This window comes from Pseudonaja textilis, chromosome 1, assembly GCF_049901715.1.
Source record: "Pseudonaja textilis isolate UNSWEBS1 chromosome 1, rPseTex1.2, whole genome shotgun sequence".
Lineage (NCBI taxonomy): Eukaryota > Metazoa > Chordata > Lepidosauria > Squamata > Elapidae > Pseudonaja > Pseudonaja textilis.
Window position 1 is genome coordinate 35,722,490 of NC_141990.1, and position 17,030 is coordinate 35,739,519.

Genomic DNA, 17,030 nt, shown 5'->3' on the forward strand with positions numbered 1-17,030 from the left:
AAGACTCATGGATCTCTTCTGGACAGGACAGGGGGACAGGGCAAAACACAAGTGCAAGGCAAAATGCATGTCAGAGCTGAATGTTTAAAGAAATACCTTTAATACTCGTGTTCATTAAATATCTAAAGCAAAGAAGAGCAGAGAACAAGAGAGTTTGAGACTTGGAATGAAAACAGTGGCTATTCTTCATGCTGAATATTTAGAAGATGGAAGAAGGGAATAGAAAGAGGAGAAACAGATAGTGATAGTAGTAGCAAAGTGTATGCAGTTGTCTACTGTTGCTGCTGTTGTGGCTTTCCTCAGTGCTGAAAATAATATTGGAAGTTTCCTCATGTAGTTCACCTTCTAAATTCTAAAATTGCCTCCCTTGCCCCAACATTTATTGGGCTTACTTGCTTATTTCTTAGCACTGGTCCATCGTCTTCCTCCCCCTTATGCACTGCTGTGTTTAATCTCTTACACTTTTCCTCTTTGATGGAACCCCTTTGCTTCACCAGAAATGTTTTGGTTGGGTCTGCCCTTTCTTTCAAGGGTTTCCTGTCTCTTTTCCTTCCTAAAATGTGTGATGCACATGCTTCTTTATCATCTTTTCACCTTTTCCAGTCCATTCTTACTCTTTACCTGCCCCTATCTACTTTCATTTCTTAGTTTTCTTGTGTTTTTTCAAAAAATACATACATACATACATACATACATACATACATACATACATACATACATACATACCAGAGGTGGTATTCATCAGGTTCTGACCAGTTCTGGAGAACCAGTAACAGAAATTTTAAGTAGTTCGGAGAACCGGTAGTGGAAATTTTGAGTAGTTTGGAATACCACCTCTGACTGGCCCCGCCTCCATCTATTCTCTGTCTCCTGAGTCCCAGCTGATCGGCTGCCTTGTACAGGAGAACACAACTGGAAAGCACATTAGGTGTGGGGTGGGGAGAGAATGGGGATTTTACAGTATCCTTCCCCTGCCATGCCCACCAAGCCACGCCCACCAAGCCACACCATGCCCACAGAACTGGTAGTAAAAAAAATTGAATCCCACCACTGCTACATATGTTGAATATATCTATATCTAATCTATATCTATCTATCTCTATTTATCTATCTATCTTCAAAATTCCTGTTCAGTTTCTCTTTTTATACAATTATACAGTTTATCCATTTTCCCCTCTATGGATACTAACAAAGACTATCAATACAATAACACATTAAACTGTATCAAAATGGCAGATTACTCTCCACAACATGTAGGAAAGGAATATGAGACATATATCAAAAATTTACATTTTGTTTTGTATACCAGTGGATTCATAGGTTTAATCTGCCCAGATATACCTTGTAGGCTAAGTAGATGCTGTGGTGGAATATTTATTCCTCATATGTTATATTTCTACCAGTAATAAATGCTTTAAATGTATAAGCATTCATAATTTAGTAGTTATTTTACTGATTTCAAGATGTTTATTTTTTAATAAACGTCAGAGATGATATGCAATAGAATTGCAGAATCTAATATTTGTTCCCTACTAGCATAATGAAATTGTGCAGTTTTGGAAAGACTGCTATAAATGCCTTTTCTAAACAGAAGGTTCTAGGTTGTCAGATCAGCATAATGTAAAGTTGATTCTCTGTACCAAATAGTTCCTTGGGGAATGGTGGGGAGAGAAACTGATTTGCTCAACATTCCTGGATTGATTCCAGAATCCTAAAGTGAAACCAGCTTTCTGTAATAGTGTTACAGTTAGAAAATGTCTAGGTGATTTTCTACTTTGCATTACATAAATGTTTTTCCCCGCTCATCTCTTTACAGCAAGTCCCACCAAACCAGGACGGGGAGGATACCCAAGTTCAGAAGAGGTGGTTCGGGAATCCAGCAGCACTACTGGCATGGTGGTTGGGATTGTAGCAGCAGCTGCTCTTTGCATTCTCATCCTCCTCTACGCTATGTACAAGTACAGGAACCGAGATGAAGGCTCCTATCATGTTGATGAGAGTCGAAACTACATCAGTAACTCAGCACAGTCCAACGGGGCTGTGATTAAGGAAAAGCAACCCAACAGCTCTAAAAGTTCCAGCAAAAATAAGAAAAACAAGGATAAGGAGTACTATGTCTGATCCCAACAACTGGAAAGAACAATTGTATAGAAATAGTCTTCATTTTATCTGAGACATAAAACAAAACTTATTTACTTTACTTTTTATGAAGCACATACAAAATTTAAAAAATGGGGAAAGGAATATGGGGAATGCAAATAGAAAGGAAAGACTTTTTAACAAAACAAGGAATGACAAAATGAAATAAGCATTTCATACACTGGTTCCTCTGAAACGGGAGTCAGTAAACCCCCTTACGTTCACAGTGTTTTCATTTACTCTGCCATCTTTATGTTGCTGGAATGTTTCTGAAGAAGATGTTGGTACTACTGCACACTCATAAGGCAAAGAGTATTACTCCAAAACATCACCCAGCACAACAAATTGTGACAAACTGAAAGAAATAAAAGATGAAATCATGCACACACCCACAGTAAGGAAGCTACCTATGAGATTGCATTTAGCCAAAGTGCTAGCACTTTCCTAAGGAGTAAATCAATCTGATTACCTGACAAGACTTTGCCATTCGACACAAGCCCTCAAGAAGCAAAGGTTGAAACTGAGCTTGCTACCTGGTGCAACAAACAATGATTGGAGCTTGGGTTTGAAGTAAAGTGCTGGCTTTTCTGAATAAACCACATTTAAAAACAGAAAAAGAAAACATTTTTGAAAAAAAAAAAGCCCCATTCTGGTTGTGAGGAAAAAAATATATAGCGGCCTTATTTTCAAAAATAACAATAAACAAATAAACAAAATACATGAAATATAAGGCTTATTTTCACACACCGTTAACCAACAAATCCTAAACTGAGGGCATAGATGCGATCATTGGAATTTAAGAAATCATGCACGCTTAGTATGTTATTACCTATGTTTATATTAAAAACACATCTATATGTGCTTTCTGGACTGTGATAAGTGATGTTTTCTAGCCTGTTGTATAGAAAATGCAAACTATATCTGCTCTTCAACCATTTTTGGTAAACTCAATGTTCTAAGTGTTGCTAGGTATAGAATGTTTTATGACATCTGGAGCAACCAACATTTCTGTTTACTTTTACAGCCATGAGAAACTGCCACACTTTTTATTCCCTTCTTGTCTTCCTTCCTCCCTCCCTTCCTTCTTCCCTTCCTTCCTGGGTTTGATTTTAATTTACAGTGTAGTAAATATACTAAACAGGATGTGTATGAATGTATATAAGAGTCAGCTAATTTTCTTCTTAACTTGTACAGCCTCTCTTCTTTTGCAGTTCAGTTTTAGTAGTTTGTATGAAAGAAGTGGACTTTAGAAAGCAAATATATATAGATATAAACTTCATAATTTTCTTCTCCAATTGTCTATCCTCTCATATGATACATTAGCAAGACTGATCACAGTTATGTGATTTCAGCTCCTTTCTCCTCCTTCCCCATTGAATCCAGCACTGCTGATTTAAGTGACCTTTACACTCTAGTTCAGCTTTCTGGCTACTTGGCCAGGAATTGAGAAGAAGGTTGAATTCCATGATATTTTTCATCTAAACCTTTATTATCATTTGCTTTTTGTTTGTAGTATACCATTAGATAGTTGGTTGGTAAAGAAATTCAGAAATCTGCCCTTTAAAATACTCTAGCGCCTCTCAGTAAAGCAACCCCAAGTTGGGAAAAATAATAATGTTCTTAACATAACTCTACAAAACAAGAACAAAAGTTGCACCTTTTGTCAAATGAGGAATGATTCTCCTTTTAACTTGTTTTTAGTTACCCGGTTCTTACCCTGAGCTTGAATAGATTTTCTTCCAAGGTAACGGGTACAATGGTTTGGTAAAAAAAAAAAAACTTCTCTTAAGATTCTCTGCAAAGATATATGTAGAAACATGACAAACATTCTGGTTTATATACATGCTTATGTTACAGATTTGCAAGTTTGTTTTTTAACAACAACAACAAAGTGATTGCTGCACTGGGTTCCCAATGATATGTCATTCTGTAGTATCTTACTTAGAGAGATACAAGTACATTAATGGAAAGATAGTTCAGTAGGAAATTCGCCTTATCCTAGAAGGTCTCCTGGGAGGAATAGAATTGTTCACACTTTACAGACTGGAAAAAGGAATTCAAAATTAGCTTTAACCAATAAGACACTGTATTTTCTTGTATGCTGTTTGCTGCTCTTATGGCAAAAGACTTGGAACTAGTGTTCAACAGAGCAATACTTTAGAAATACAGTAGAACACTGCAAAATGGTTTGTATAATGTGCTTTGTATCAAGGGCTTATGAGAGAAGAAAGGATGATGCATATGACTATCTAAAGGCTATATTGTGCTCAAGATAATCTGAAATTGTTTGGCCAATTGTTCTTGTATCTACCACCTTTTGCTGAGGGGAGGGCAGGAATAGGTTCATCCTCCATTATAACCATGGCAGAAACCTGGCAAGCCATCAGTGAAAAATGGATATTCATAATCAGGAGACAGAGGGAATTTAAGCTTTGGTATTCACTGATGGTGAGGTTCATATGTGACTTCATATACTCACTTTGTTACCCAACTTTTCCCCCCAAGCACTTACATACTTACTTTAAGGAGTAAGTGATGGGAGATTGCTACTTCTAGCAAGGATTTCAACTTGTTTTGGGGAAGTTACTCCTGTTCTACCTTGTTGATTTTGTGATTTAATAATGAGCAAAAAGTGTTCGCATTTATCAAATATTTGCAGTAGCTATATTAAAACACTTTTTTTTCAAAATCGTATAACAAATTCATTAATACCATCTCTATAATAATCTAATTTGTTTGACTAACGCTGCAATCCTATGCATAATTAGGGGGGAAGGGATCAGTCCTATTTAAGTCATTGGGACTACTTCTACATAAACATGCCTAGGATTTTGCTGGGATGAGATGGCTATGGGTTGGTTTTTTTTATTACTGTATTGTGTTGTCTTTTTTTTAACAAAACACTAAAAGAATATGTGAAATTATTCATTCCCAAAATATTAAAAAAGGTCAGAAGCCCTTAACCTTATAGTGCTTTCTGTGATAGATATTTACAATTTTTTTTAATTGTTGCAAGGCCAATTTATCCATTATTGGAAATGCTAAGCAAGTGGAATTTACCGTTTTGTTAATAAAATGTTTCTTAATACAATTGGTGGCTCATTATTTTTCAGCTCTTTGCACTGTGAGTCTGTAATCATCCTAATAATTCTTCCAGAGAGAGATCAAAAAAAGTGGAGGCTGTGGCCACAACTGTGTGATCAAAGCATCACCTGTTCTTATGTGTGTCATTGGATAGAATTGGATGGATAGAATACATGAAAAATGGAGCAGGGCTTCAATTATCCAGTCAAAGAAATCACAGAAAAAAGGCATGTTTATGGGGACACTCCTAAAATTTGTGTAGACCCCAGATCAGTTTCATTTCCCTCACATTTTTCTCTAAATTATTATATATGAAACAGACCCGCACAGTTATTCATATTTTTAAAAAAGCAGGTGCCCACAACTGAAAATTAAGAGAGACCATATTAAACATATCTTAGATAGTTTATTCTTAATAAAAGGTTTTGATTTGATTCACACATTGCTATGTTCACAGTTTACAAAATGAAATACAATTTATTGAGTTTGCTGAACACTAAGTTATAAATTTTTAATTTAAAAAGTACTACGGCTGGAGTCATGGAACGCACTGAAGCATAATTAAACAAGTAACTTTATAACTTATTGAGGAGTCTGAACTCAATCTTTGTATCAGGAGTGATTAATCATAGCCTGTGCTCAAGCTGATGGGCTGATTACATGGCTGGAATTAATGTGGATCAAGGTGCAGGCAGAAAAGACAATGTTCTTCAAAACTGCCCTCAGAAAATGAGGAAACCTGATCTCTCTTATCTCATAAAATAATGACTGATTTCAGTTAGAGGAACAGAAAAGTCCTCTTACAACAAATGGAAATTTGGATGATAAAACTGCATAATTGTGTCTACAGATAATTCAGACTTTTACTGATGGTCATCTTTAAGCACAAGCCATCTCTAGCCTTAGATTCCCTGCAAGGAAATGAACTAAAGAGTCTTGGTGGGACAGTGGTTAGAATGCAGTATTGCAGGCTAACTCTGCCCACAGCCAGAGGTTCAACCCTGATGGGGCTTGAGGTTCACTCAGCATTCCATCCTTCTGAGGTCAGTAAAATGAAAAGCCAGATGATGACATTGTAAACCACTCAGTGCTGTAAAGCACTATGGAACAGTTTATGAGTCTAAGTGCTATTCCTAAGTACTAAACGTCTTTAACCCCTTCTAAATTCTATGATTCTATAAAGATGAAGCGACTCTTATGTTTGCAACAGTTGGGGACAGTATTAGAACTTATCTATAGAACTTATCATTAACTCCTAGATTATTCCATTTTTGTTAAGCAGTTCTGATGTTAGAGCTGCTCATTGTACATAAATCCTAGCTATGTACCAGCTAGGACTCTGAAATCTGGGCTGAAACATCCCTAATAAAGCCATTATGCAGATTTGTACTTAATGTGATTTATGAAGCTGGAACTGTTTATGCTACAATGTGCCAAATCAGACACAATTCACCAGTCAAGTACAGAGATTGGCAGTTCTTTGGAAATAGGAGAAAGATATTGAACTCTAAATGGCTGCCATGTATGACTCATCTTGGTGCCAGTATAGGATTTCCAAACAAGAGTTTGTTTCAATCAAAGAGGACATACTAGAAATGAATATGATTTGTTGCTGTGTCATTCTTAACTACCAATACATGGAGCTTTCAAATGAGTTTAGACTTAAAATGGACATTATTTGGAAACAAATGCCAGCCTTCCTTCTTTGCTATTGTGACTGGAAATGTTTATTCTCAAAAAAGAGAAAGTTAGAGCTCGGATTTTTAGAATGTGTTATAAGAAAAGTTAAGTTCACCCATACAGGAATTCCAGCACATATACAATCTACTGGTAGTCCTTGACTTACAACCGTTCATGTAGTGACCATTTTAAGTTACAACAGCACTGGAAAAATGATCGTTTCTCACACATAAGACTGTTGCAGCATCCTGATGGTAATGTGATCAAAATGCAGATGCTTACCAACTGACTCATATTTATGACCATTGCAGTGTCCTGGGATCATGTGATCACCCTTTGCAACCTTTTGACAAAGTCAATGGGGAAGCCAGATTCGCTTAACAACTGCAGTGATTCACATAACAACTGGCAAGAAAGGCTGTAAAATGGGGCAAAATTCACTTAACTGTCTCACTTAATAACATAAATTTTGGGCTCAATTGTGATCATAAGTCAAAGTCTACCTGTATTCAATTGAGAAACCTATTTATGAGAACACTTTTCTTCATTTTCCTTGAACTCTTGTGAAGTTGGAACAGTATACACCTCTATATTGTAACTGTTTTTTCTTGCTCTCGGATGAACCATTAGCAGCGAAATGAGCTGGCACAATTCTAAAATATGTGAATAGAATATAACTCTAGAAAATGTAATTACCTGGATTTTTGTCTAACTTTGGAAACTAGAAAATTATTGATTAATTTGAACACCTTGGTCCCAGCAATCTTCAATTATTTTCATAAATGATATAGATTAGATCAAAATTCAGAAGGATCTTAACAAACTAAAAAGTAAGGTCCTGGACTTAGGCAGGAAAAACCAAATGCATAGGTATAGAATAGGCACCCAAAGGTGCTTTTTCAAGAGACAACTGGACTTCCTTGTTTTTCTTTGAAGATGTTTCACTTCTCATCCAAGATGCTTTTTCAGACCTGACTGGATGGTGGGGAATGGAAGGATTTATATTCCTTGCAGACAGGTGGTCATTTGCATTTGCATACATTTAGCTATGCACTTCGGGATGAACACCCTTCAAATGGTGTGGCAATGTGAATGGATTTCCAGAAGGAAAAGTTGCTGACTGCAGGAACCATTTGTGCTTTGGTTTGAGATGCAGATGGCGCAAGCTCATCCCCAATGGCCTGTGTCTGTGTTCAACAGTGAGGGAACACAGGGCAGAGAGGAACATCCTGCAGGGGGCACAGCTCCACAGCACAGTCCTCTCAGCAGTTCCAAGAAGGTTCCACATCCATTTGCATTAATCAGGTGACCCTGAGGGCACAGAAAAACCTTCAAGTGGCCTCAACAACTCTTTAAAAGAATGCAAATGACCAGCTGTCTCCAAGAAATATAAATTGTTCCATTTATCATTATCCAGCCAAAGGTGAAGAAACTTCTTAGATGGGAAGTGAAACATCTTCAAAGAGAAAAACAAGAAAGTCCAGTTGCCTCTTGAAAAGGCACCTTTGGGACAACCATGACTGCGAATCTCGAAAACATATAGAATAGGCAGTGCCTGACTCTACTGCCTTGTGAGAGGAATCTTGGAGACCTGGTGGATCACTGCTGAATTGTCAGTCAGCAGTGTGCTTCAGTTGCCAAAAAGCCCAACACAGTCCTAGACTGCATCAACAGAGAAATGCCATCAAGATTATGCGAAGTAATAGGACTGCTCTATATTGCACTATTGAGGCTACACCTGGAATACTGTGTCCAATTCTGGTCACAATGATACAAAAACAAAAGTGCTGATGCCCTAGGAAAAGTTCAGAGCAGAGCAGCAAAGATGAGGAGACTAAATCATAAGATCAATGGCTAAGGGAACTAGGTTATGTTTAGAAGAGAAGACTCGGGACACATGGTAGCAGTCTTCCAATAACTGAAGGGCTATCATGGGGAAGAGGATGCTAATTTATTCTCCATAGACTTGAGAGTAGGATAAGAAGCAATGGGTGGAAGCTCATCAGAAGAAGATTGACCCTAGAAATGAGCAATTTCCTGACAATGAAATCAATCAAACACCAGACCTGTTGGAGTTGTGGGTGCCCCATTGTTGGACATTTTCATGAATAGACTGGACAACCATTTATATAATGACTTCTGCCTTGGGCAGGCAGTTGCACTAGAAGATCTCCAAGATCCCTTCCAGACCTGTGACTCTATGTCAGGGGCAAATGATAAATTCAGTGAGGAATTAAAACTTTAAAAAGTTTTAAGAAATTCTGTAAAAAAAAGCTTTGTAAGTGTTGGAACCAAGATTAGTAAAGAGTCCAAAGACAGTCCTGTTCAGTGCCAACTGCAACTTGTCTATTATTAATGTGGAGAATCTAGCTCCACAAAGCAGCACTGAATGTATAGAAATAAAAACAGAAAACCTCTGCTTTAAGACACATGGGGGTAAGTTCATCCATTTGCTGCAATATTTGCAACCACATCCAATTCTTCTCAATAAAACTTGCTACACAGGCCTCTGTAAGAATATTGCTGGTAAAAGAGTCATGTTTGATTTTAGGCAGCTGCTGAAAAGCCTGTGTCTATGTAGGCACAGATTCCATTAAGACAAACCTAAGCTTTCAAAAGTTTTCTTACTTGAAACAAGCATCTTTAAAATCACAGGTCACTTTAGAGGTTGCAATGCTCCTATAACATGTTCTTATTGATGTAATGCATTGCATTAAGTGCCTTTCTTATTTCAAACAACCTATCCATCAACATGAAGGCAGATATGCTTAAATGCAACTTATTGATTCATATGGTCTAATTAATTATAAATAGAAACTGTTCATGCATATTGTTAATACATATGGGCACTATAACATGCTTTAGATAAACCTAGTATTTTATAATATTCGTTGACACTGATTCATTTACTTGATGTTAGAGACTCAAAGGACAAAGAGTTTTATATGCAGTGGAGATGAAACTGGGGCAATTTGAGTTCTAGTCTTGCCTTTGGGATGAAACCAGCTGGGTGATTTTGGCCTAGTTATACACACTCTCTCTCAGACCTAAGAGAGGGGCAGTGGCAAACCAATTTTTACAAAGTTGTCAAGGAACTGCAGGAACCAACATAGGCAGTCACCCTGCAAAATGAAATGTGGGAATAACCTTGGCAGACAGAGCCCAGAGATGCTGCCTAGGGAATGGTCAGATAAGTGGCATCATAGACTGCAGCTGGATAGTAGGTGGGAGCAAGAGGCTCAGAGAAGATCCTCCTTAATTTTTCAGGGTATAAAGGAGATGGGGAGAATTGGACTTTCAGACTTCGAAGATTATGTTAATATAGCTTTACAATAAGGCAGAATTACCTCATGTGTTCATGTTTCCTGTCTGGTCTACCTGATAAGGCTATCTTGCAAGTCAAAGTGACTATGATAGCAGTGTGGTGAACTATAACAACTAGTTCATTAGCAGCAGATGTTCAGGACAAGGGTATCTTATGGGTACTGTGGACATCATACCACTGACCTTCACATGCATATGGCCCATAACCCTGCACAGATTCATTTCTGAATTAAACCTTATGATGGAATTCAAATGACATGCTTATTTAAAGAGACTGTAATAGAATTGGATGTATAAAGCTAATTACATTGGTTAAATCTGGAAAAGCCATCATTACCCACTGGCATGAACAGGCATTTGAAACAAGTAACTATTTGAATATCTTCCTGATTATTTCTGCTTGTCCCATCTAGTCTGCCAGATGATGCATGCTCTGGGCCCCATTTGCTAAGGCAGAAAAAGTTCATTTCCTGGTTCCTGTCAAATGTGGCCCCTGGTCTGTGGAACATCATCCTGCCTGAAATGAGATTTTCTCCCTTTGAACATCCTGCTGGAAGTTGCTTAAAACTTGGTGGTTATCACAGAGAGAAGGATTTAATGAAGTATTGGCATTGAGTAATGCATCAGTGGTCTTCTAACTCTTTTTAGTATTTTTATAATAACAATTTATGTTTTGTAACATTTACAAATTGTTTAAAATAGGTATGCTGTCCAGACTCAATTTCTTTGAAATGGTGGTATATAAATATGATAAATAGATAAAATAAAGCAGGGTTGGTTCCAATTTCCAGATTTTGCATATCAATATTGACAGATGCTTTAGGGTTACCTAACATGTACAATATTACTTAAGGTCCATCTGTTAACAGTATCTAAGATGAACTTATTATGGAAATACTGCTTATGATTGGGAAGACCACTGTTAGCGTTCCAACCAAACTCTCCATCCCAAATACAGCACTCAGAGGCTGACAACCACCATCTAAATTCTTTATTCAGTCCTTGGCTTTTGCTACTCTCTGTCTCTCTCTCCACAAACACACACACACACACACACACCTTATAAAATGAGAGAAGAACAAAAATCATATTCAATGGTACTTAAAATTTGTGAACCTTTTGAATTTTCAGAATAAAATAATCAACAAATATAACATTTTGACTCATTTGTTTAATTGGGGTCTCTTTATGTAGTCTTAGGATATGTGGAGATACGTTTTAGAACAAATGTATGCAGAAATGTTGAAAATTCAAAAAAGTTTACAGACTTTTAAGCACTACTGTATTTAAAGAGGAATAGTAAGCTATAAATGTAATAAAAGGTATTCAGAAAAAGATAGGTATTGATATACTTGATTAACCTCAAAAGGATATTGACCCCAAAAGGATGACAAATGTTCCATTTGGTCCAAAAGTCTTTGAAACAATTGATTCTCTGAAATACATCAAGGATGCCTGACTTCTTTCTTTCAGCTCTCTTGTCAATTCCATTAACTGAGAATAACCCATGTCTACAGTAGAGTTTGCAGGCATGCAACACTAGCAAAATATATAGCTTAATGTGTCTTTATTAAATATCAGCAATTATTAAAGACAATTAAGTGGCAAACTAGAACAAAACGTCAACAAAAGCAGGAAGTAAATACAGTATTCAGGTGGAAAGCTGTGGTGGTATGATCTCCTGGTATCTTAATATAAACTTCATATTATCCTATAGCACTCCGTGTTGTATTCCTTATGTACCTTTGCACTCTGGTATTTCTTCTGCTTAATCATTAATAATCTTATCTTGTGCCAGATTTGATCAACCTTCTTCATGTCTGAAATAATATTTAAAGTAACAGAATTCAGGTTACAATGGAAACTTCAGCACAGACCTAACCAGAAAAGTGCTCCATTCCTGCTAGCAGAGGAGAATTTCAGTAGACTCTCTTGTAATTTATATCACTTGAATAAATTTTTGAGCTCTTTGCTCTATGTTTGTATTAACTGACTTTAGTCCTAAAGAACCTATTGGCATCCAACTGGCCACTGAATGGTAGAGCAGAAAGACATAATCAGCAGCAAGAGATAAAAGGGGAATAAGGCTTAATATCAACAATCACACCAGATGATGTAAAAATGGATGGGGGAGGGGATAAATATTAAACCACTTTTGCCCTTTTATCTTTGCCTTCCTCAAAAAGGGAATCTTCTTCACTTCCAGTGATCAAAGTACTGTAATAAGATCAGCATATATCTGAGCTTGTACATCTTTCTATCTCTGTTGTTAGGTGTGATGACCAGGCATGCACCACAAATATAACAAAAACCAAAATGTAAATAAAAGTCCTTTAATGCCTTCAACTTGGCTTCAATGTTCAAGTTTTCACAGTTGGAGTTTAAACTATTTTCAAAATAACATTCCAAACAAAAGAAATACAGTTCCCACTCAAATAGCAGATAACGAAGCAAAAAACAAAAAACAAACCGCACTGAAGAAAGTTCCATGGCAGACCAGGATAATTAATTACAAACTTCAAGAAAATAACCAGGTACAGTCAGTTGGAAGAATGCCAACCAAGATAAACCTTATCCAGGAAAAAAACACGCTTGTCTCCAGAATCTCATCTCGATCTCATCTTCTGCAATAGTTTGAATTTAATTTACGGAATACAAACTAAAGAACCCTTTTCCAGCAGTGACCACAATATGATTGACTTTTGTCTCAACATACGTCCACACAAAAACCACCACAATGACATAATCCCCAATTATAACTTCAAAAGAGGCAACTATGATCTTATAGACAACGATCTCTCATCCCTTGATTGGCAATCTCTATTCACTGGATGCAATACTGTTGAAGACCATTACAACATATTTTTACTTGACGTCAAAAGAGTCATCAAACTATATGTACCAACAACAACTCCCAAAACAAAACAAAAAAACAGATTACCCATAACAATAAGGAAACTTCAATCCAAAAAGAGATCACTCTGGCAGAAAAACAAATCTGGTCATGTTGCCAATTTCAAAAGCTAATACAAAAATTTATGCCACCAGATAAAGACCAAATGCACCAATTGTCACATTAAACAGGAGGAAAACCTTCTAAGCACCAATTCCACCTGTGCTTTTTACAATTTTGTAAACAACAAACTAAAAGACTCAAGGTCCATCCCACCCCTGATAGGACCTAGTGGTAAAGACTGCAACGACGACACCATTAAAGCCAACATCTTTAACACATTTTTCGGCTCAGTATTTGTAAACAACAATGGATGGATCATGCCCAGTATTTCCTAGCCGAACCACAGATAACTACAATGATCTAATACATATCGATTTTACAGAAGACAATGTTGACAAAGCACTACGCAATCTAAAACTATCTCTATCTATTGGACCGGATGGAATATGTGCCTACTTCTTTAAAAAGCTACCCACTGCCATAGCCAAACCTCTAAGCATAATCTTTGAAAAATCTTTCAGGACCAGCTCCTTGCCTAACCTATGGTCCCAAGCCACGGTCATCCCCATCTTCAAAAAGGGAGATCCCAGCCTAATTGAAAATTACAGACCAATCTCCTTATGCTGCATCACCTGTAAAGTCATGGAATCAATTATTAACCAATCCATCATCCTCCACTTAGAGACAAACAACCTACTCTCCAATAAACAATTTGGTTTCAGAAAAAAACTGTCCTGTAATCTGCAACTCTTACACTGCAAAAACATATGGACAACAAAACTCAATCAGGGCAAAGCAATAGACGCAATCTACATAGACTTCTGTAAAGCCTTTGATTCAGTGGTACACGACAAACTACTCCTAAAAATAAAATCCTATGGTATCTCTGGACAACTGCATAACTGGATAGAAGCATTCCTGTCAAACAGACAACAAATGGTCAAAATTGGGAGCGTCCTATCAAATTCTGTACCTGTCAATAGTGGTGTCCCCCAAGGCAGTGTTCTAGGACCATAGAACGACGATAGAAGCATTTTCTTATCCTATAATTTACAAGAAGGAACAAACAGTTAGATATGGGGAATTATTAGATGAAAAGGGTGAACTTAAATCGATACAAAATCTAGAGGAACAAGGTATAAAGATGAATTGGTTTTCATATGTGCAAATACACTCAAGGTATGATGAGGATTCCAAAACAGAGGGATTTTATGATAAACAGACTGATTTAGATAAGATCTTGATGGGTACTGATGAAAAGGTAATTAAAAAATTATATGGTTATTTATTGGAAATTAAGCTAGAGGAAGAACAAGTTAAAGAAACTATGATTGCTTGGGGGAGGAATTTTGGATATGGGATTGATTTAGAGAAATGGCAGAAACTATGGTTGCAAAATTATAAAATGACAATGTCTACAGCTTATAAAGAAAACTTGTATAAGATGTTTTACAGGTGGCATTTTCCCCCAACAAGGATAGCAAGAATGTTTAAGAATAAATCTGAAAAATGTTGGAAATGTCATCAGATACCTGGCTCATATTACCATATGAGGTGGACTTGTGAGGACGCTAGAAAATACCGGACTAAAATCCGCATGTGGCTGGAAAAAATGACAAAGAAGCATATAGACTTGAAACTGGAGCTTTTTTTATTGGGAATTCTACCAGATGTATACAGTAAAGATTTGAAATATCTGATTGTAAATGTATTAACTGCGGCTAGAATTGTATTTGCTAAAAATTGGAAAAATGAGAAAATTCCATCGCAGGAAGAAATTATTAAGAAAATATTGGGATGTGCTGAGATGAGTAGATTGACATTTGAAATTAGAGAGCAAGAAGATAAACAATTTTATAAAATTTGGGACCTTTTCTATCAATGGTTAGATGATGAAATATGACAATAGAATACTTAGAATTTTAGATAATAAGGAATATTCTTGTTTTTTCTTTTTCTTTTGTTATTAGATACTATATCTATAAAGTGTTTTTTTTTTTAGGATAGAATTGGCATGATTATATGATTTGTTATAGAATAAATTACTTAAATTATAGTTATCTCATAAAGTATGAATGAATAAAAGTATAGTCAAATGATTTTTCTTAACAATGATATGAGGATATATAAGTTAGAATTGAAAATAAGAGCTATTATGTAACATAATCGTAATTGAGACTATGAAATGGATGCACAAAACTGATGAACCAACCGACACACTGTTTGTATGGTAGAGAGCTGATGCTTTTATGTTTTGTCTGTTTTTGTTTGTTTGTTAATAAAACCAATAAAACTGTTTTCAAAAAAAAAAAAAGATCTTGACTATGTATCAGAATGGTCAAACAAATGGCAACTTCAAATCTCAACAAATAAATGCTCTGTCTTACATATTCACAAAAAAATAACCAGAAAATAAAATACAAGCTGAATAGTCAAGATCTTGTTGATGATCCAAGCTCTGTAAAGGACCTTGGAATACTCACCTCTAATGAACTAAGTGCTAGAGCCCACTGCAACTACATAGCCAAAAAGGCATTATGAGTTGTTAACCTAATCCTACGTAGCTTTTTCTCTGGTAATATCACACTACTAACTAGAGCATACAAAACATTTGCTAGACCAATACTTGAATACAGCTCATCAGTCTGGAACCCACATTACGTATCTGATATTAGCACAATTGAGAACGTCCAGAAATATTTCACAAGAAGAGTTTTCCACTCCTCTACTCATTGTAGACTACCTTATGCCACCAGACTTGAAATTCTAGAACTAGAAAACCTTGAATTACACCGTCTTCGGTCTGATTTAAGCATGGTATATAAAATCATACATTGCAATGTCCTACTTGTCAATGAATACTTCAGCTTCAACCATAACAACACAAGAGCACACAACAGATGCAAACTCAAGGTTAACCGCACCAAACTTGATTGCAGGAAATACAACTTCAGCAACAGAGCAGTCAATGTCTGGAATACTCTACCCAACTCTGTAGTTTCTTCCCCAAACCCCAAAAACTTTAACCTTAGACTGTCTACTATTGACCTCACCCCTTTCCTAAGAGGTGTCTAGGGGGCGTGCATAAGCGCACCAACGCGCCTACCGTCCCTGTCCTATTGTTTCTTTTATTTTTCTTATATGTACCCATTTCATGTATTCATAACTATGTATACACTTATACTTATTATCTTGTAAACAATTGACAAATCAAATCAATCAATCAATCAATAAATAAATAAATAAAATTTGCTAGCATGTAGGTCTAAACTCTTATGCAGATCTCACACCAGCAACCCATGAAGAGGATCATGGCTCTCTTCTCCTGAGTAGACCACGTTTTTCCCTGATCCTCTCCTCCCTGCGTGCCTAGGATGGATAGGGGATGGGTCTGGGTCCTCCTCTGCCCTCTCAGCTGGCCTCTGCCCTTCCCCAGCCTCCTCCACAACCTCCGGAGCCACACTTCCACTCCCTGTTGGCTGTTCCTCCTTTCCCTTAGAGTCGGTCTCCACCAGGGGCATGACATTAGGTATAGTATTTTACTAACATAAACTAATGCTATTTTTATTGTGGTGTCATTTTTCTGCTTTGTGTTCTGTTTAGTTTGTTTTGAGCAGACTGTGAGGATTTTGTAAAGTGAAAAGCAATATAGAAAAATTATAAATAAATACAGTGGTGGGATTCAAATAATTTAATAACCGGTTCTCTGCCCTAATGATTTCTTCCAACAACCAGTTCACCAAACTGCTCTAAAAGTTAACAACCATTTTTCCCAAAGTGGTGAGAACTGGCTGAATCCTACCACTGAATAAATAACATAAACTGACAATATGTTGATTGTATACAA

The 17,030-nt window shown here is 36.6% G+C and overlaps 1 protein-coding gene across 28 annotated transcripts in view; it reads left to right on the forward strand.

Moving 5' to 3' along the window:
- NRXN1 (neurexin 1) overlaps positions 1-5,230 on the forward strand; it is a 915,732-nt gene extending 910,502 nt beyond the window's left edge. For all 28 annotated transcript variants that reach the window (XM_087930798.1, XM_087930804.1, XM_087930891.1 and 25 more), the window contains one exon: positions 1,817-5,230. In XM_087930798.1, coding sequence (XP_087786924.1) covers positions 1,817-2,121 — 305 coding nt within the window. In that variant the 3' untranslated portion in view covers positions 2,122-5,230. The remainder of the gene's footprint in view (positions 1-1,816) is intronic.
- The last annotated feature ends 11,800 nt before the right edge of the window (positions 5,231-17,030 follow it).